Source organism: Myotis brandtii, unplaced genomic scaffold (genome assembly GCF_000412655.1).
Source record: "Myotis brandtii unplaced genomic scaffold, ASM41265v1 scaffold1083, whole genome shotgun sequence".
Classification (NCBI taxonomy): Eukaryota; Metazoa; Chordata; class Mammalia; order Chiroptera; family Vespertilionidae; genus Myotis; species Myotis brandtii.
Window position 1 is genome coordinate 441,084 of NW_005353685.1, and position 21,177 is coordinate 462,260.

At 35.2% G+C, this 21,177-nt stretch overlaps 1 protein-coding gene across 10 annotated transcripts in view; it reads left to right on the forward strand.

The window, feature by feature from the left end:
- The window catches only part of ZNF644 (zinc finger protein 644), a 111,538-nt gene that overhangs the window by 75,655 nt on the left and 14,706 nt on the right, over nt 1-21,177 (forward strand). For 2 of the 10 annotated variants that reach the window (XR_001362791.1, XR_001362792.1), the window contains exons 2-6: nt 191-193; nt 7,825-10,861; nt 11,043-11,651; nt 13,382-13,504; nt 17,268-17,417. The exons of 2 other annotated variants lie outside the window; for them this stretch is intronic. Coding sequence is in view for 5 of the 8 variants with exons in the window: in XM_014542591.1 (XP_014398077.1) it covers nt 191-193; nt 7,825-10,861; nt 11,043-11,651; nt 13,382-13,504 (3,772 nt within the window). In the remaining 3 variants the exon portion in view is untranslated. Of the gene's footprint in view, nt 1-190; nt 194-7,824; nt 10,862-11,042; nt 11,652-11,752; nt 11,860-13,381; nt 13,505-17,267; nt 17,418-21,177 lie in introns of those variants that run through there. 6 more of the 10 variants (XR_001362793.1, XM_014542591.1, XM_014542615.1 and 3 more) reach the window with 6 other exon arrangements.

The following is a 21,177-nucleotide window of genomic DNA, read 5'->3' on the forward strand; positions in this document are numbered from 1 at the left end:
GAATTTATATTAGTTCACACAAACACTCCATCCATGCATTTGTTCCAGCCCTCCGGTCCAGTTTAAGAACCCATTGTGGCCCTCGAGTCAAAAAGTTTGCCCACCCCTGCCTTATGGTGTCCCTGCTAATTTGCATATTCCTCTGTTACATATATAGATTACTAGAGGACCGGCTCATGAAATTCGTGAGCAGGTACGGTCCCTAGGCCTGGCCTGCGATCAGGGCCATCTTCCCCAGCTGCCTGCAGCCGGCCCCACGCCCACATGAAATTCGAGCAGGTACGGTCCCTAGGCCTGGCCTGCGATCAGGGCCATCTTCCCCAGCTGCCTGCAGCCGGCCCCACGCCCACCCACCCCCGGTTCCCTGTTCGCCATCAGGTGATTGGTGCTTGATGGCCGGGAGAAGGGACCGAGAGGTGGTCAGTGCACCTTCAGTGGTCATTCTGGTCATTCTGCCTTTAGGGTCAATTTGCATATTACCCTTTTATTATATAGGATAGAGGCCTGGTGCATCGGTGGGGGCTGGCTGGCCTGTCCTGAAGGGAGTCCCGGATCAGTGTTGGGGGAGCCTGCAGGGGGTGAAACCACAAGGGCAGGGGCTGCAGGGTATGCAGGCCAGCCCTGACCCCGATCAGGGTGGGGGTCCCCACTGGGGATGGGGTCGGCCTGGCTGAGGGGCCACCTGAAGTTTGCAGGAAGGCCACGCCCCTGATCAGGGGGTGGGGGTCTCTGCTGGGGGCTGAGGGCGATTTGCAGGCCGGCCACGCCCTTGATCAGGGTGGGGGTCTCTGCTGGGGGCGGGGCTACCCTGGGTGAGCTGGCCACACCCCCTTTAGGGTGGGGGTCCCCACTGGAGTGCCTGGCCAGTCTCGGTGAGGGGCTGAGGGCCGTTTTCAGGCTGGCTAGCGACTGAAGCCCCCAGCCTCTCCTTTTTTTCTTTTTTTTTTTTAATTCTGGGATTTATTTACCTTCTATAATTGAAACTTCGTTGCTGTCACTGGAGCTGAGAGCCGGCTCCAGCTCCGTGGCCATGGCCGGCTGAAAGCAGGTATCTGGGGATTGTTTGGCTTCTATAATTGAAACTTAGTTGCTTTCAGAGCTCAGAGCCGGGCCGCGGCAGGCGGGGAACCTTGGCTTCCTCCATCACTGGAGCAAGCAAACCTCCTGCTCGCTTCAGCTGCGTGGCTGCCGGCCACCATCTTGGTTGGCAGTTAATTTGCATATCGCCCTGATTAGCCAATGGGAAACATAGCGAAGGTACGGTTAATTACCCTTTTTGTCTTTTATTAGATAGGATTATTTCACTGAAGCCCTGCTTTATCCCCACAAGAGTGTCATTATTCTAGCCTCAGGAACTCTTTAAGATACGCTTCTTCTTCTAACTCTTTAGCTTCTGCCCATTTATCCTGTTTATTATACCCTGGGAGTAGTATAAAGTCCCAGGTATCTCCTCCCAGAATAAATTTCTGCTTGTAAGGGCCTCCATCAGTAGGAGCAATACAGAAATTCACTGTCATCGTTCCATAAATGAAATAAGTTAATGGCAAGGGTCATAGGGAATTACACATAATGAGTAATTACTAAATGCCAGGCCCTGTGCTACTTGATTTATGTACATTGTTTTATTTAATCCTCACAATCTTATAAGTAGACTTTATCCTTATTTTATTGATAAAGTCATGGAAATTTAAGGAAAGTGGAGTAACTTTACCCCAAGCTAAAAGTTAAATGGAACCATTTTTCAGACCCAGGCATGTCTACCTCCAATGAGTCTGTTGGCACTGCAGTATAAAATTTAGCCCAAACCCTCTCTTTTCTGTGAGGCTTTTCTTAGCCATGGTATTTTATAGTATCTTCAACCTCCTCTGAACTATAGAATATATAATTCTTATTACTTACTGGGGACAAAATGTATTACTTTTTATTGATAGCAGTTTTTCATACATATGTATCTTGTATGATCTTCCTCAGTTAGATAGCAGTACTGCAATAAAAAAAAAACCTGCCAGCAATACCATTTGATTAGTGTTAAGAATAATTAAAAATTTCCCTGTAATCTCAATTTTAAATGTGCTGTAGTTTCCTTTTATTAAATAATAGTGTATTATTGATAACATTTTGATTTTTATAGGTTGAATAAATTGAAAGTCATGCATTGTGTAATTATGGTTCAAAATTGCTACTCTTAACTATGCCATCATTCTCTCTTCCTATGAGTAAACCTGAAAAAAAATTTTTTAAGTCATATTTGCTTGAATAGAGCTATACATTTGATTATTAATAAGTACTTGCATTTTCTAAATATTATATAATACCTTGTATAAATTTGGGTGAAATTTTGTAACTATTTCAATTCACGATAAAAATATTTATGGTTTTATAAATGAAACTACAAAATTGTACATGTAATAAGTAAAAACTTGTTAGCAGTGCAGTTGTTAAATGAGCTCTGTGGCCTCAGTGTGTTAGTCATTTGGTGCCATACTTTTCCTTGTTCAATAATCAGCTTATCAACATGTTACAGGTTGACTAAAGGCTTATTTCAGGTAATTTTGAATTTAGAGAATGTTTTTAAAATTCAATATTATATTTCACTTCTGTTTTTAGCTCATTATTTCAAATAATATTAAATGTTAATAATGTAGTATGCAAACATTAAATATATACTACATATGAGGAAGGGCCTTAAAATTATTTTATCCCATCTCCAATGCCATATTTCCTTCTGCATTGTTCCTAACAAATAGTTCAACATGCTGAGCCATTCAGTCCACTGTTGTGTAAGACAGCCCTTTGTAATATTGAATTACTCCTGTTTCTAGTTTTTCTTATTCTTGGGATGAAATCTACATCTTTATGATTCAAACACATTGATTATGTATTCTTCCTTCTGTACTCTAAAGTTTCAAATATTTGAAGATTGTTAATTGTATTGACTAATTGTTAGGCTAAGCATACCAAGTTTTCTCCTTATTTCATCATGTGGTATGCTGGAACTCTTATGAATGTTTTCTATTTTTTTAGTGTTTCCTCTCAATATATATCCATAGTAAGGTACTACCTGGATGATATGGATATATACAGTGTACTCTTCTTCACTTGCATTATAAACTAGATGAGAAGTAGGTATACATTTGTACATTGTGTATAATATATATAGGCCTAAATACTACAATAGTCTTAGCTATAGTATTTCAGTTAAGGTTTGTTTTGTAATTAGAATAATGGTTGTGAATGGTTTTCTCTTCTTAACCCAATTGCATATATGACTTACTGAAGTTGTCATGTGTTCTCAAGGATAATTTAAATGGACATAGGATTTGTGAAAATTTGACAAATCCTAACTGTAACTCAGCTAGTGGGCAACATTATAATTTATTTATAGCTGTATAATATAGTTTTTAATGAACTAATATAGAACAATGACAAATTGTACTATATTTTTGTGTGAAATTATACTGCATGACAAAGGTTGGCATAATGTAATAAGTACCCACAAAATATTAACCTACTTGCAATAAATACAATTAATAATGTACATAAAAGAATGAAATTAAGCTTATTTTCTATCAGAAAAAGAATTATTCATGAACAGAAAGTGGACAGCATAGATTAGATGACAGGAAGATTGTATATAATCTGAATTACTGAGTGACCTAGAAAGCTTGCTCAGAGGGATTACAGAATAATTATGTTAATATGCAATTATCACCTCATTTCTTCTGTAGTAACCTCAAGATGTAGTGTAGTGAGGGTGTTATAGCAAGTGCTGATAGTTTGCAAAAATACTGATGTTTGAAATTTCTGAGACAATAAGTCTAGCTTCAGGCATATAAGTGATGATCTGTCATCTTGAAGACAGATCTGACCTTTGTGCTTTTTTTAATGCTCACAGTATATAACTACAGGCAGTTATAGCTGTAGAACTCATTATGGTTTTCTAGACAGTGAAATATGTTTTATGTAGATTTAAAATTCCATTTGCAGCTTTTTTTATAAAGTGTGTGAGTTTTCTAAAAGAACATTTTAAAATTCAGTTAAAAGAAAAATTCTATGATTATGTGATTACATGTAGGACACAGTAAATGACACAGCAAATTCATTGAAATTTAGGGGTTCCAAACAATATATAACAAGTTTGTTTATTAATTTATTAGTTTCCCTTTTTTAAACTTAATAATGCCTATCTTCAAGTATATCCCCTACTTAATAATAATATTAACATAAAATGGTGTTGCTGGTTCTGTTATGTGTATTTGACTATATAAAGACAGTTGGAAAAGCTATATGAGACAGTGTGAAATTAGCTTACAGGTCAAATGCTTTCTTGCCTGGATGTCACATAATCAGCCATGAATGTAGGGAAATAATTTTTATGTTAAAATTCTAGATCCATTCAGTACAACATATTTTGATGATCCATTGTTCTGCATTGTATCTCGATGCAACAGCTGAGTCTTGAATATTATTAAAAATGTATTTTGAACATTTTCACTTAAAATAAATTCTGAAAATTAAAACAAGAAAATTGTTTATTGTTGCTAAAATATCAGCTTAGTGAGTGAAGTGTTTATCGCCTCATTTAACTGATGGGGTAGATTTTTAATATTTGTGTATTAATAATAAAAATTCTGAAAAAGAGTAACTTCTCTGTTTTTGAGTAGAGATTGACAATCATTAGTTTGGGGGCAAGTCAGGTATATTTCATTATATAGGTGTGAAGTAAAACTTTGATTGTTAAAGACCTCATTTTATTTTTTTAAATACTTAATTTGATCTTTTGTTTTTCTGTTTGCTAGGTGTATTTTGTAAAGAAAAGATCTGTTATGTACATATATTATTTTTATGTTTCTGAGCAAAACAGTTTGGTATCTTCAGAATGGGAACTTATCTAAGGCTCTTATAAAGCCATTCTGGTAATGAGGATGCAGTCTCCAAGCCGACATGAATGTAGTTTGTCACCCTGCTGTTCAGGGGTTACCAATGAAGTTGCTTTAAATGGGAAACGTCTGTTCTATCTCTGAACCTCTAACACCAGAACAGATGGGTAGAACATGGAACATGGAAGGTTTTACCTCTGAGGTGGTAACAGTGAAGCCACTCATTAACACTGAATTTACCACTTCGTTAGCAACGTTGCTTCCTGTTGAGAAAAGCTAATATAGGATTTCAAGTTGACTGAGCATATATTTGTCTACCTCTGTGATTATAATAAGTAGGAACAAAAAGTAAGTGTCTTTCAGTCTAGTTTTAAAAAATTCTGTTGTCCATTTTGGATTTACGTAAGATTGTTCCTATTTGGGCATTTGACTTTTCATACCAAATGTAATGAGAAATATCAGGAATGAATAATAGTATATCATCAGTGTTTGCTTTTCTTTTCACTGACATTTGCACACTCTATCCTAACACATGTTTATGTGCTGCCCATTTTTAACTTCTGTGTATGTGATGAACAGACTCCTGCTGGGTGCTGCATTAGCACCATTTTGGGGTGATATCATTGAATATGATCTTATTGAAAGTCTGTTTTTATTAATTTGGAAGTTTGCCAATCTCAGAACAGAATTCTAAGACCTATGAGGGGCAGAAAAATGATTGTTTGTGTAAATAATAATGCCAAAGAAAGATATTTGTAATGTATGTTGTATGAAAGAACACATCTGTTCATAAGATAAGATTGTACTTATAAGTGCTTGTTCCAAGTTCTGAAATAAAGAAATAATTAGAAAATTGTTTTTATTTTTGAATTAAACTTAATGTTTTTCCAAAGCATGTAATTGGTAGCCTAGAAGATATTAGAAACAATAAACTTTATTGAAAATGTTTTATTTCTAATTTTTGGATTGTAAGTTCCTGCTGTCTTAAAACGGTATTACTTATACCAATTTAAAATACTATAAAAATGGAAGGTTTTATTCTTTATCTGAGAGGAGGAACCTAGTCTGTCTTGTTTACAAATGTATCCTTAATACTAGGGCAGTGCTTGGCATGTAGTAAAAGCTCAATAAACATTTGGAGAATGAATGAACTATACTTACTACTATGTACAAAATGAAAAGAAATATGAGATTTTATGCCAGTATTTCAAATAGTTAATACCTAAGGTTGCCAAATAACGGGTTCTTTTAGTTGTACTTGAGGATTATTGGGTATTTTGAAGGCCTTGCTACAATAGGTGAGTCAAGAAATCAGGACCACAATGAAATTGGCATTACAAATAGTCCTCGGGTTATGTCGGACTCCACATACGTTGTTTCGTGGTTAGGGCGCCATCTCCCATTTATAGTATTTATTAAAAAGTTCTGTCATTTCAACGTATGTATATATGTGCTTTATGTTTTTTATTATTTATTTACCACAAGTACAGGTCAGGAATTATCTTTCTTTTAAACTTTTTTTTACTGTTTCACTTCATTACTGCTGTGTATGTGCTCCATGTTAGTGACGTAGGTGCTTATGTAGGTGGGTTCCGACTTACAGCGAAAATCGCGTTACATTGCACCGTAGGAACTGATCTCCGATGTAACCCGAGGACCTGCTGTATTTGAATAGGCAATCCAGATTTCATAGAAAGAAAACGGTTTGGTTTTGTTTTTCTATACTTTAAGAGCTTTTGCTTTGCAGTTGTGTTTTTATTCATTCAACACTATTCCTTTTTTCAACAAATTGTGCCTCAGCACCTGTACCAAGTGCTGTGTTAGGTTTCAGAGACATGAATATCACTAGGTCACAGTCCCTGCCTTCTAAGAACTTACATCCTTTTAAAAAAGACAGACAATCCCTGTATAATGTGGCCATTTCTAAGTGCAGAGTAAGAACAGAGTGTAAGGGAACTCTTAATAGTAGGGGCAGTAATTATAGCCATGGTATGTATGTATGTCTCCCAAACTTTCAGCAGTCTTTTAAAAAAAATATTCTGTCTTCTCAGAAAGATTACATCTATTGTCAAAAATGTCTAAAATTTTTTAACCTACATTTTAATATGAAGTAACCTAAAATCGTAACATACAATGTTTCAGAGTAAAAAGTTTTAGGCCATTGCCATAGACTGTCAGATGACAAATGAGATAACTGCCTTTAGGGAATGCCTAGAATTTGGGAGGCTCCGGTTATGAAAATTTGAAGTTACATAAAATTTTATTAATTTTTAACTTGACTAATTTAGAACTAAGGGTAATTTATGTATGGAATGAACAAAACCCTGTGAATAAGACATTTTTAAATTAGTAGAATTTTAGGAGAATGTGAAACATTGAGAGCAAAGCAGTCTTAAATTTAAAAAAAATAAAAAATTTGTTACATACATTAGTCATTGATGTCAATAACAAGTTTCTTTACTGAATATGTCTTTTTACCTTCCCTCAGGAATGAACTCTTAAGTGACTAAAATTACTTCTCTGCAGTATTTAAGAATTTACATTATTCCCTAGTATAGAGGGACTGTCCCTAATAAACCTTCTTAAGTAAGATAATTTTCTTTTTATTAGCAATCTATAAATGAGATTTTAAAGGTTTTTTTTCACCTGTAGCATATTTATTTATATCATGTGTGTCTCTGTATATGTGTTTATGTTGCTTTTTCCTAGGGATTTTGGAAATATATGGTATTGAGTTGTTGCCGAGCACAAAGAAAAAAATAATCTTTTAGACACTTTTAAAGTCTTTCAATTTTTTAAAGTATTTCTTTATTCTTAGGAAATGTTTAGGGTTCCAATGTGAAGAGTATAATTAAGCTAATAAAAATGTGTACTTTCAACTCTCCATACATTCTAATAGTATTTTTTTTCATGCAAATCTAAATTTTTTTTTTCCATTTTCTAGACTAAATGTGTTAAATGGCTTGCCAACAATATGGATGATTTGAAGATAAACACCGATATTACTGGTGCTAAAGAAGAACTCCTAGATGACAACAATTTTATCTCAGACAAAGAGAGTGGAGTTCATAAATCAAGAGATTGTCAGACATTTCAGAATAGTAGCACCTTCACTCTGCCTGAAGAAGTGTCGAAGGACAAATCAGAAAAAGCCTTAAGTGGAGGCCAGTCTGCTCTATTTATACATGCTGGTGCTCCTACTGTTTCTAGTGAAAACTTTATCTTGCCTAAAGGAGCTGCTGTTAATGGACCAGTTTCACACTCCTCCATAACTAAGACTTCCAATATGAATAAAGGCAGTGTTTCATTAACCACTGCACAGCCTGTGGATCAGCCAACAACAGAATCTTGTTCAACTTCGAAGTTGGCAGCTGATCTTCAGCTGTCTACACCACAGAAAGCAAGTCAACACCAAGTTTTGTTTTTGTTATCAGATGTACCACATGCTAAGAATTCAACTCATTCCATTAAAAAACTACCTACCTCTGCTTCAGTTGGTTGTGACATTCAGAATTCAGTAGGGAGTAGTATAAAGTCAGATAGCACTTTAATAAATCAAGTAGAGGTGGGTGAGGATAGAGAAGATTTATTGGTAAAAGATGATTGTGTCAATACATTAACAGGCATTTCCTCAGGTACAGATGAATTTAGGTCAGAAAATGATACAAACTGGGACCCCCAAAAAGAGTTCATTCAATTTCTTATGACTAATGAAGAGACAGTGGATAAAGCTCCAGTTCATTCTAAAGTTGGTCTAGAAAAAAAGAGAAAGCGAAAAATGGATGTAAGCAAGATAACGCGTTATACTGAGGATTGCTTTAGTGATTCTAATTGTATACCCACGAAGTCAAAGATGTTAGAAGTAGACTTTCTGGAACAGAATGAAGGACTGCAAGCAATAGATTCGCAGAAATATGCATTATCAAAAGTGAAGCCTGAATCAGCTGATGAAGACGTGGAATCTGTGGATGCTTTTCAACATCTAATTTATAATCCTGATAAGTGTGGAGAAGACAGTCCATCTGTTCATACTAGCACTTTTCTTTCAAGGACCTTAAAAAAAAAATGTGAAGAAAATGATTCCGAGTCACCTGCTACTTTCAGCACTGAAGAGCCATCATTTTACCCCTGTACAAAGTGCAATGTGAATTTTAGGGAGAAAAAACACCTCCATAGGCATATGATGTATCATTTAGATGGAAATAGTCACTTTCGTCATCTTAATGTACCAAGGCCATATGCTTGTAGGGAATGTGGGCGGACATTTCGAGATCGGAACTCACTTCTAAAGCATATGATTATTCACCAAGAAAGAAGACAGAAGTTGATGGAGGAAATTCGTGAATTGAAAGAGCTTCAGGATGAAGGAAGAAGTGCACGATTACAGTGCCCTCAGTGTGTGTTTGGTACCAATTGCCCTAAAACATTTGTGCAACATGCTAAAACCCATGAAAAAGATAAAAGGTACTACTGCTGTGAAGAATGTAACTTCATGGCAGTTACAGAAAATGAATTGGAATGCCATCGAGGCATTGCCCATGGAGCAGTGGTAAAATGCCCTATTGTCAGTTCTAATGTAGCCCAGAGAAAAACGCAAAAAAAGTCTTTCATGAAAGACGCTGTTACAGGATCATCCAAAAAATCAGCTACCTACGTATGTAAGATGTGTCCTTTTACTACTTCAGCCAGAAGTATTTTGAAAAAACACATGGAGTACTTGCATTCATCATCATGTGTTGATTCATTTGGTCGTGCTCTTGGACTTAGTAAAAGAAAAAGTAACATCCTTGAAGAACCTGAAGACAATGAGAGCACTAAACCATTAAGCAAGCAACAGTCAGCCACATTTCCAAAGAACTCTGCTTTAAAACAAGATGTAAAGCGAACATATGGGTCATCCTCACAATCAAGTAATTTTTCAAAATTACATAAGCGGCCACACAGAATACAAAAAGCTCGGAAAAGCATCGCCCAGTCAGGTGTTGTAAATGTGTGCAATCAAAACAATTCTCATAAGACTGTAATGATTAAAAGCAGCATTGACCAAAAACCGAAGTATTTCCACCAAGCCACAAAAGAAAAATCTAATGCCAAGGCAAATAGCAACTATTTATATAGACACAAATATGCAAACTACAGGATGACCAAAAAATCAGGTGAATCATATCCTCTGCATTTCAAAAAAGAAGAAGATGGTTCACTAAATTCTTTACATCTGTTTTCATCATCAAGTAGTTCTCACAACAATAGTTTTATTTCAGACTCTCATAACTCTAACACCAAAAGGCCTGAAAGCTTCAAAGACCGCAGGCGTGTATCTGCAAAGAGAGCAGTTAAGGAATCTAAGAAGGGAAGTTCTGCTGGAAGGGAAGACTTAGATAGCTATCCAGATTTCTTACATAAAATGACTGTTGTTGTTTTGCAGAAACTTAATTCTGCTGAAAAGAAAAATAGCTATGAAACAGAAGATGAAAGTTCCTGGGATAACGTTGAGTTAGGTGACTACACTACACAGGCTATAGAAGATGAAACTTATAATGGTATTAATCAAGAACATGTAAATTTATTCCCTCTATTTAAAAGCAAAGTGGAAGATCAAGAGCCTGGAGAAAATGCTACACTTAGTTATGATCAAAATGATGGCTTTTATTTTGAATATTATGAAGATGCTGGAACTAATAACTTTTTGCATGACATACATGATTCTCAGCATTTAGAAAATGCAGAAACTTCATTGTCAAAGCATAGTTCTGTTTTTCATTGGAGTGATTTGTCTCTTGAGAAGAAATCATGTCCTTACTGCCCAGCAACATTTGAAACAGGTGTTGGGTTGTCAAATCATGTTCGGGGACATCTTCATAGAGCAGGATTAAGCTATGAAGCCCGTCATGTTGTATCACCAGAACAAATAGCCACCAGTGACAAAATGCAACATTTCAAAAGAACTGGCACAGGGACACCTGTTAAGCGAGTTAGAAAAGGTAAGTTTTCCTATAGATACTTTGGGCTGATATGTCTGTATTCAAATTCAAAGGATTTAAAAATTTTGCTCAAATTCAGTCTTTATTAACATCACATAATTTCATATTTCAGAGTTAATTGGCTTTAAAGATGGTCAGTTTATTAAAAATTCTGATATCACTCTTCAAAAATTTTTTTTAGCTATAGAGAAGTCTGAAACCACTTCTGAACACACTTGTCAGCTCTGTGGAGGTTGGTTTGACACTAAAATTGGATTATCAAATCACGTTAGAGGCCACCTGAAAAGACTTGGAAAGACCAAATGGGATGCTCACAAATCTCCAATCTGTGTTCTGAATGAGATGATGCAAAATGAAGACAAATATGAAAAAATCTTAAAGGCATTGAACAGTCGTCGTATTATTCCCAGACCATTTGTAGCTCAAAAACTTGTATCAAGTGATGATGACTTTCTATCTCAAAATGTTATACCTCTTGAAGCATACCATAATGGCCTAAAGACTGAAGCTTTATCGGTGTCTGCATCAGAGGAAGAAGGGCTGAGTTTCTTAAATGAATATGATGAAAAAAAACCAGAACTGCCCAGTGGAAAAAGGAATCAGTCTCTTACATTGATAGAACTGCTTAAAAATAAAAGGATGGGAGAAGAAAGGAATTCTGCTGTCTTTCCTCAAAAGATCCATAATCAAACTGCAAGAAAGAGATTTGTTCAGAAATGTGTTCTTCCCTTAAATGAAGATAGTTCGTTGATGTATCATCCACAAAAAATAGACTTGACTATGCACTCAGGTAAGAGGACATTTATGACTATCTTACATAATTTAAACAATTTACTTATGCTTATTTTAATGGAATATTTATAGAAAATACTTTCTTTGAATCTTCTCAAGCTGCTTTTTTTGCAGAGCAGAAATTGGTTATACTGTTACTTCTATAAAAATCATCAGTTGATGCTCACCAGTACTGAATTCTCGGTGCCTCATTTCTTGGTCAAAATGTAAGGTGAGAACAAAAGCAAAAACAAACAAAAAACTGATCTGTAAAAATAAAATTTGCTGTGACTGGGGCATGGTTCTATGGATGGGAGGTTGACATTCAAAAGCGTAACATTACCCAAAAGGAAAACCTGTCATATTTTTTTTGCCAGTGGTACAAAGTGAAAACAAAACAAACTCAACTGAGTGGGTTGGTGTCTGTTGTGTGTGGTGATGAACTGAAAGAAACTTCTCCCTTTCCAATTTCTCATTGTACCGTGGGATAGTTTGGTTTTGGAGAACTGTTGTATGAAACATTTGTTTGGGGCTTTAGTTTTTACAATAGTGTTCAAATGGAACAGAACAGATGGTCTAGTGTAGTGCTTGTGCACCAATAGTTCTTTCATTTTCAAAGGAGTATTTTGTATGTGTTGGCAAATGATGTGGTAGATAAAGTATCCAAACTTTATTTGGTATTGCTAAGTCTGGTTTATACTTGTTTACTAGAAAAATTTTGTGTCTTTATAGGTTTCTTTTGGAGGTTAAGAATGTTGAAGATTAACTCAGATAGTCTCATCATTTTAGCCCTGAGTTGAATGTGTTTAAGGTAAAAGTTGGTCAGTGGGTTAATACTGAATAAAATTACTGTATGGTTGATTTGTTTACTTTGGGCAGACATTGGGACATCCCAAATATTTGTAAGGCAGTTTTGATTTAAGGAAAGATTACCTTGCTCTGTAAGTGGTCTGAAAAATAGTTTATCTTCTATGGGCTTCTGTTAGCTGTGTTAATCAAGGTGTAGTACACTTCAGAAAGTTAAAGCATAATGTTGAAGATACCAATTGAAATGTGTTGGGAGAATGAGAGTTGTCTGAGAAATTAGGGATTTCTTATTGTTTCAACATGTTTTCTTTCCTGTGATGACTAAGATGTTAGTTTGTTGATCATTTATTTAACACAAAGAATTTAGCAAAAAACCTCAAATCATTAACTTCCAGTATTGATTGCACAGAACAATGAAAATAAAATGTTGTGTCTAACAGCTGTTCAGTGGTGGGTTTTACCACCTTTTCACCTAGCCTTCATCAGAAAGCCTAATTTAGTATTGAGCCTTTTATGGTTTTGTGGGTAAAACACTTCAATTACCACTTTGTTAACTAGACTTTTTAATTTTTTTTAAATTGATAATGTTGTGAGCTTTGAAACTTCTCAACAGAGCTGTGCTATCCAAATCACAGGATTGTATTTTAGGTTTAGGAAATGATCTGTGTTAACACAGAAATCTGCAAGAAAGTGATAGTAGGTGTTAAGTCTAGAGAAATTCCAAGGTTCAAGACACTTCTCTTCCACCTTTCCTAAGAGCATGAGTTGGCTCTAAATACTAACTACAAACTAATAATAATTAACTAAATTTCCTCTCCTTAAGCTAATTCAGTGAACGCTTTTTAAACCATCCATATTGTGCTACTTTTCTTCACACTTCTAGCTAAGAAAATTTCACTTTTTGAAGTGAGAACTGGATTATAGTTTTCTTTTGAATGATAGGTATGCCTGTGAAGCTTAGAACATGTGTGCATTGCAATACGACGTTTACAAGTGCTGTTAGCCTGTCCAACCACTTACGCGCTTATGTACGAAAGAAGAGTGCTGGACTTTTGACTGGTACAGGTATGTTTGAACAGATAACACAGCAAGTCTGTTTGATACCATGCACTTTTTTTCTCAACAGACTGGTGCTATTTTAGATGATATTTATGGCTTTCTTTGGTACGCAGCAGTTGAGTCTGAATACACATTAAGTTGTAGCAACTTGTAAACTGGTAGATATAAGTTTAAACAAGTTTTTTTGATTGTTTGTTTTTGGCTCTTATTGACTTAGGAGAAAAATACCACCCAATAGAGGAGTGGAACTTTTGAGTATATATTATTCCCATTGATCAATAAATTATACTATTTTTGACTTTTGAATTTATTTTTGTTAATAGATTCTTTTTGGTTTTTAAAAAAAAAGAGATTGTAATTCTAGCTTGGGGAAATGTTTTATTAGATAAGAAAGGAAATTATCATGAAATTTCAACTATGTAGCTTGATTAGAAAGCTAAGCGAACTAATGAGTTTTTATTAGTCTATAGATAAAATCTTTAAAGGGGCAGGCCTTAGTAATGGCCCATGTTAACAATTGAATAAATTTTTCTTTTAATGCCCCTGCACTGTCTTTAGGATAAATGAATATAGCTATCCACATAAATGTTAACATGCACATTTCTGTGTTATTTTTGGTTGGTTAGCAGATACCTCTTCATATTGCTAGTTTGTGAAATTTTTATTAGCTTACTCATGTATAGCACTGCTGCTTACACAACAAAATGTGTTGCTCTTTTCATTTGTAGCTTTTCAAGCTACTCTGCTTTAGCAAATACCATTATCTTACATCTTAAAATATACTATCTTTACTAAATATATCTACATTAATTCTTTCACCTAAAATTATCCTTCCAGTCTTTTTATTTCTCTTGCTTTCTGCTTTCTAGTTATTGTTTTCCCAATTTTTTGTTCTTTCTCATGTCTTCCTATGGCTTACATCAGTGTGTTCTTACTACCAAAGAAATACTTGTATTCATACTAATTTCTTTCTTCTGCTGCTTTGCTTTGTCATTTGACTTGATATACAAATGACTAGGGATGACTGTTGACCATTTATATTAAAAGGAAGGAAATAGAGTTTTACTCCTACTCTGAGGTTTTAGTTTTAATTATATTACTCCTACCTTCATCAAACTTGAAAGGTGATAACAGACAGTAGAGGCAGGGAAGCAGTGAAAATGAAAGGTGGTAGAAACATAAAATCATCATTGTTATCATAGTCACTAACTTTTATTGAAGTTTATATACGTAACATCTATCTTTATAGCCACCATGAGTTGTATGTACTGTAATTCTCTCAGTTTTACCAGAAACACCAAGGCTTAGAGAACTTAAGTTGCCCAAACTTATGTAGTTATTAATAGCAAATTTGAAATTCAAATCAAGGCTGACTTACTCTAGACCTTTGTTTTAATCACTATTATCTACCACATATAGAATGAAAGTAATTGAAAATCCTAAAATAAAGTTGGGTTTAAGGTGGGGAGCATTCTGGTGAAACTAAATAAACAAGAGTCTAATTTGTAAACGCAAGGATCCAAAAAATGGTTAGGCCTGGATTAGATTTCAGAGGACTTTAGAAAATGTTCTATTCTGTCAATTCAGATACATTACTCAAATATTCACCAAGTCAGATGTATTAGTACAGATTTTGTAGTCCATTAAAAGATGCTTTTAGCTCATGTGAAAATCTTGTAAAACATAGAACTAACTGCTTATAAATAATTGATAGTAACTCTTCATTGACCAAAGGTGCATTCTAATGAACATTCCATTATCTAAAAAATTTCATGATTAGAGAAAAAAGTAATATAAGATGAATGGGAATACATTTCTTTGGGCATCAGGAAAAAAAGGGGGCTGTTATCTTTAAAATATCATTAAATACTAACCAATATGTCGGACGTGTTAAAAATATAAAGTGTTTGGAAGTCCTAAGATAAAGAGAAGGGAAATGAAAAGCTGAAGAAAGTGTGAGGTATTTCCCACAGCCCATACCCACTTTTAAGAAAAATAAAAAACTCATACTTTATTTTCTTGGAAGTTCTGAAACTTTCCCCCTGAGGTTTAAAGTTTTCTTGACCAGTAGAGCTATATAGATGATGTCCTTGCTGCTTATTCATGCCTACTAAGAAGTTTTTTGAGAATGGACCTATGAACCAAGAGGTCCCCATGCCCGGATTGTGGGCTCGATTCCCAGTAGGGGGCGTGCAGGAGGCAACTGATCAATGTCTCTCTCATCAATGTTTCAATCCCTCTCCCTTCCTCTCTCTCTAAAAATCAATAAAAACATATTTAAAAAATAAATATAACAAATCAGCTTCAATAATGTTTTTGTTTTCCAAATAGAGAATATTCTTTATTATATTTAAACTTCACATGCCTATTCTCTTCGCCAATATCAGTTTCACTGATATAAAGCAGTGGTCCCAACCTTTGGTCCTGGAGGGTTCCACGGGTACTGTAAGGGGAGCTATACAGAAGATGTCTTATAAGGGATTCATCAATTCATATGAGTAAAAAGCAGTATTTTTCAAGAGTATGTACATAGTGTTTTGAGGAATAAAATACAAAATCATTTTTTAAAAACCTTACCTTAATCCAATTATACCACAAAACTGGGACAATGTAAAAGGAAAATAGATAGGACTAAATCCTCCATAAGAATGTCTAGAATCTGTGTTCCTAGTTCAGTCTCCATTCATGTAGATTTTAATTATGTGGCCTACTCTTGAAGAAAAAGCTTAGATAAACCAAGACTAAATGCTAAAGGTCTGCTTGGTTATCTATGATAGAATAAAAAATCCCAAATTTTCTTAGAAGCCTCCAGCTCCTGGCCTGTTCTATGGGAACTGGCAGCCTTTTGAGGAGGGAGGAATATTCTAACTGGCCTGAATAAACTGAAAAGATGCCTCTCAGCTTCCCCAAATAATTATTTACTGATGACTCAAATGCTTTTTTTGTGGGATTTTTTTATTTTTAATCCTCACCCAAGGATATTTTTTCCTTTGATTTTTTTTTTTTAGAAGAAAGTGGGGGTGGGGGGTGGAGAGAGAGACACACATCAATTGGTTGCCTCTGGCATGTGTCCTGACCCAGGGCCAAGGATCAAGCCTGCCCTTCACTGGGATTCAACCCCTTGACCCTTTGGTCCACAGATCAACCCTGTAACCACTGCAAAACGAGGGTGACTCAAATACTTCTTTTTAAAAAAATATATATTTTATTGGTTTCAGGGAGAGGAAGGAAGAAGGAGAGAGAGAGAGAAACATCAATGATGAGAGAGAATCATTGGTCGGCTGCCTCCTGCGTGCCCCCTACTGGAAATCAAGCCTGCGACCTGGGCTTGTGCCCTGACCTCCTGGTTCCTGGGTGACACTTAGCCACTGAGCCACATCAGTCAGGTTACTCAAATACTTCTCATATAATGGTTCTCAATTTTGGGGGAGTCATTGACCCCTTTGAGAATTTTATAAAAGCCATGGTTCACCCCATAAACATGCATTCATTCATCCAAGGATAAAATTGTTTCTGTATATAGGCTTTGCATATTTTTTGAAGGTTATCATTCATGGACCCTTCCTCTGTGGAAAACTGAGAAAAGGGAAGAGTCAAAATGAAAATGAGGTGGAAAGAACACAGAACTGGGAATCAGGCGCCTTAAATATTTTTTTTTTCTTAAGAGTTAAAATTAAAAGATGCTTGAAATGCCAGAATTGTGTAACATCAAAACTAACTTATATGATCACAAATACAAATTAAAATGTAACATTCTTCCTAATTTTAGTAAAAGGAAATGATGAAGAAAGTAGTAAAGCTTTGGAATTGAAGAGATGGAAGAGGTAGCCATTCTTGGGACAGAGTTAATTTGCCAAAAAAGAATAAACTTCACAGATTAAAATTTTGCCCAGAACTGACCCAGTTTATCATCCATTGGGTAGGTTCAAATAAATTGTTTAATTTCCATGTGCCTTCAATTGTGAATAATTATTTATGAAGCTGTTTTACTTTTATTTTTAAATGGATTTTTGTCTAAAGAGACTAGTGCCAAAGGGTTTGCTTTATATTTTGTATGGTAAATTCAAGGCATACTTCTAATTCAAAATTTATTCCAATTAATATAGACTGCACTATTGGTAGACTTCTTTTACAGGTTTTGTTCTCTGTAGATTGTTTTACATGCTCATACAAATTGGTTCCTGGTTAATAACTTATGCAGTCTAATAAGAACATTTAATTTTCATTAAAATTAGAAATTCCATATAGTTCATATTTAATGCCTTTGGATTTTTAACTGTTGGCTTTTTTGTACTTCATATTTTAATTAAGTGATATACTTTATATACTGGCAGTATTAAGAACACAATGTTACTAAGTTATTAATATAATGACCATACACATTGTTTTAGCCCTATTTTTCCAACCAAATAATAGTACTCTTTCGTAAGTGTCCTGGATTGGACAATAAATTATATGGTCACCCTGGTTATTAAAATTTCTAAAAATATTTTGAATTAAGCCAGGAAAAGTGTATTCTATCAACTTAATGTACAATCAGGAACTAAAAAAAAACTGAGCTCAAAGTACAATAGGTAAAGAAAGGGGAGTAATTAAAGTGTGTGTAGAGGGAATCTTATGAAAGAAAATATATCAGTAAGATGAATGCATGTTTGCACAGTCTGTTATCTCTTGAAAAGAATAAAGAATAGCAGTCATGTTCAATATTTTTATTGGGACTCCATTTTACATCTTTACCATTCATACAAACTCAGTCATACATACGCCTACTCATTCATTCACCTCAATTGACTGTGATACACTCTAATATGTCCTATTTTATTCTTTTTCATTAAAAATTAATGGTGGTCATGACCCAATAAATTGACTTGCTACCCACTAAGAAGCCACTTCCCAGAAGTTGAAAACATTTCCCTTAAGTGACTCTTTCTTTTAGGGACAGATACTAACTAGAATCAGTAGTAGTAATAATTTAGAAGTCATAACACTTCTGTGGCAGCAAATGAATTTTCTTTCCTCACTGAATTCAAATTTATATGTCATATTTTAATCAGAGGCTGATCTTTTGGTATTTAAAGTAAATTAGAAGTTTCTAGTTAAAATTAATGTAAGAAAAAATATATGCAGGAATAGTTGGGGGAAGGGCTTTATTTCATTATTTTTAGAACACTTTCATGATAACATTTTGGAAGTAAATCATGATTGTTACTATTCTCCAACAAAAGACTCAGCAACAATTTTCAATGAGGAAAAAAATGTAAAAATTGGTGCTAGAGCCTTTCAGTTAATATAATACCACTAATACAGTATATCTACATTCATTTTTTAGTAGAGTCAATGTTTATTTTTCATACTATTTACTTTTAAGTGGAATAGTAGGTTGCATGTTACCTAATAGGATCTTTTGCTTATTTTCAACTATAGTGACATAATTGGTCATAGAGAACTGCAACAACAAGTGCTAGTTGAACATATAACACAGTGCCAGGTGCTGAGTTGGCTGTATAAGCCACCAGAAATGTAATTCTTATATTATGGAAAGTGTTATAGTACCATTTTCTGCTTTGATGGAAAGAAAAAATAATATTGTGAAAGCTTCTCAAGGTACATTAAATTACTTGTCCTTTTTATGAGTGTCTGCAGTATCTTTTTAAATATTAATAAAATTTGAATTTTTTAAAAAATTACATACTTAAATGAGTCATTTAACCCAGAAGACTACAGGTAGAAAGCATTGTGATTAAACTCTAAAGAAGAAAACCAGCTTCTAGTTACAAATACCTTGTAATTCCTTCAGACTAGGCTGTATGAGGAATATGTGATAAGTATGAAACATGCCCCTGTCATTAAAGAACTTAGAAAACCATATTGGTAACACATATAAAACTATCAAAATTACAAAATTGTGCAAGGTAGTATACAGATAAATGGTATATTGGATATAAAAGTTATAGGAGTTGAAGGTACTTTAGCCCTTTTGAGGAAAGTTGGGAATTATGTTGTACTCTTCCTTTTGCCTTTACTCTTTATCTCATTGTTAAATAGAGCCTAAAAAAGAAAAATGCTAGTAGGTTTCTTTTCATTATGTTTAAAATGAAAGAGAAATGAAACCAGTAGTCAAAGAAAATTTTCCTGCATTCAACAAAATAGTTATTGTATCAGAACCGTGCTAGCTCTAAGGCTATAATGACCTTACACACCAAGCTGCATAATCACCATCCAGTGGGATAAATACAAGTGTTAAGATATATAATGTTTCAGCTAGGCCCTGAACTTGAAGGATGAATAGTTTTAGGGAAAAGAGATAAAGTATACCATTCCAGGTAGAGAAAAGAACATAGTGTGGCACAAGGGGATGAAATTTGAAGTTCAAGAGGTGCTGGGAGATTCAGTTATAGGTGTTTGGAAAAATGGAGATTTGGAAAGTAGGATGGATGCTTTGAATGTGTGCTTAAAATTTTAAGTTATGGAAGGATTTTTAAAAATAGTGGGGGGAGGGATAAAAATAAGGAAATGATATAGTCAATCTTATATTTTAGAAAGCTATTCCTGATACAATGAAAAATGGGTTTCTATGTTTTCATGGCTATAGCTTATCCCTGTAGTACTGTTTTTACATTAAAATGCATATCTGTATATATTTATCTGCATAGTAATGTGTTATTTATTCAGGATGAGCAAGGTAATGAATTGTTCAAGTTAAGTAAATTTTTCAGGTAATAGAAGACTAGTGTCAAACTTGATTTTGTCCTAACCATGTTGATGGTAATGTTTCTAAAGTGTTTTTCTTATTTCTGCCTTGTGAAACAGTAGACTGGATATAATTTAATCATCAGAGTATTTAGAGCCAACCTTCTGGATACCAATTGTTTTATCATGCCAGCAAGAATTGGACCATTTGCCCACTGTACTAAAAAGTGACTGGCTGATTTATTCACTTATTCGATGAGATTTTTTTTCCAGCTCTTACTGTGGTATGTGCATTGTGCTAAGTAGTGCAGAGATAAATTGGATCTTACAATATAGTAGAAGCACATCCTATCTAATAATAGACAAACATGGTAATTAACCATACCTCCGCTACGCTTCCCATTGGCTAATCAGCAGGATATGCAAATTAACTGCCAACAAAGATGGCGGCCGGCAGCCATGCAGCTGAAGCGAACATGAGGCTTGCTTGCTCCAGTGATGGAGGAAGCCAAGGTTCCCCGCCTGCCGCGGCCCAGCTCTGAGCTCCGGATGCAACAATGTTGCAATTATAGAAGCTAAACAAACCCCAGATACCTGCTTTCAGCCAGCCGGCCTCAGAGCTGGAGCCGCAACAAAGTTTCAATTACAGAAGGTAAATAAATCCCAGAATAAAAAAATAAATAAAAAAAGAGAGACTGGGAGCTTCAGTTGCAGGCTTGGCCCGCCTGAAAACAGCCCTCAGCCCCTCATCCAGGCTGGCCAGGCACCCAAGTGGGGACCCCCACCCTGAAGGGGGTGCGGGCAGCCTGTAAACAGCCATCAGCCCCTCACCCAGGCTGGCCAGGCACCCAAGCAGGATCCCCACCCTGATCCGGGACACCATTCAGGGCAAACCAGCCGGCCCCCACCCGTGCACCAGGCCTCTATCCTATATAGTAAAAGGATAATATGCAAACTGACCCTAACAGCAGAAAGACTGGGAATGACTG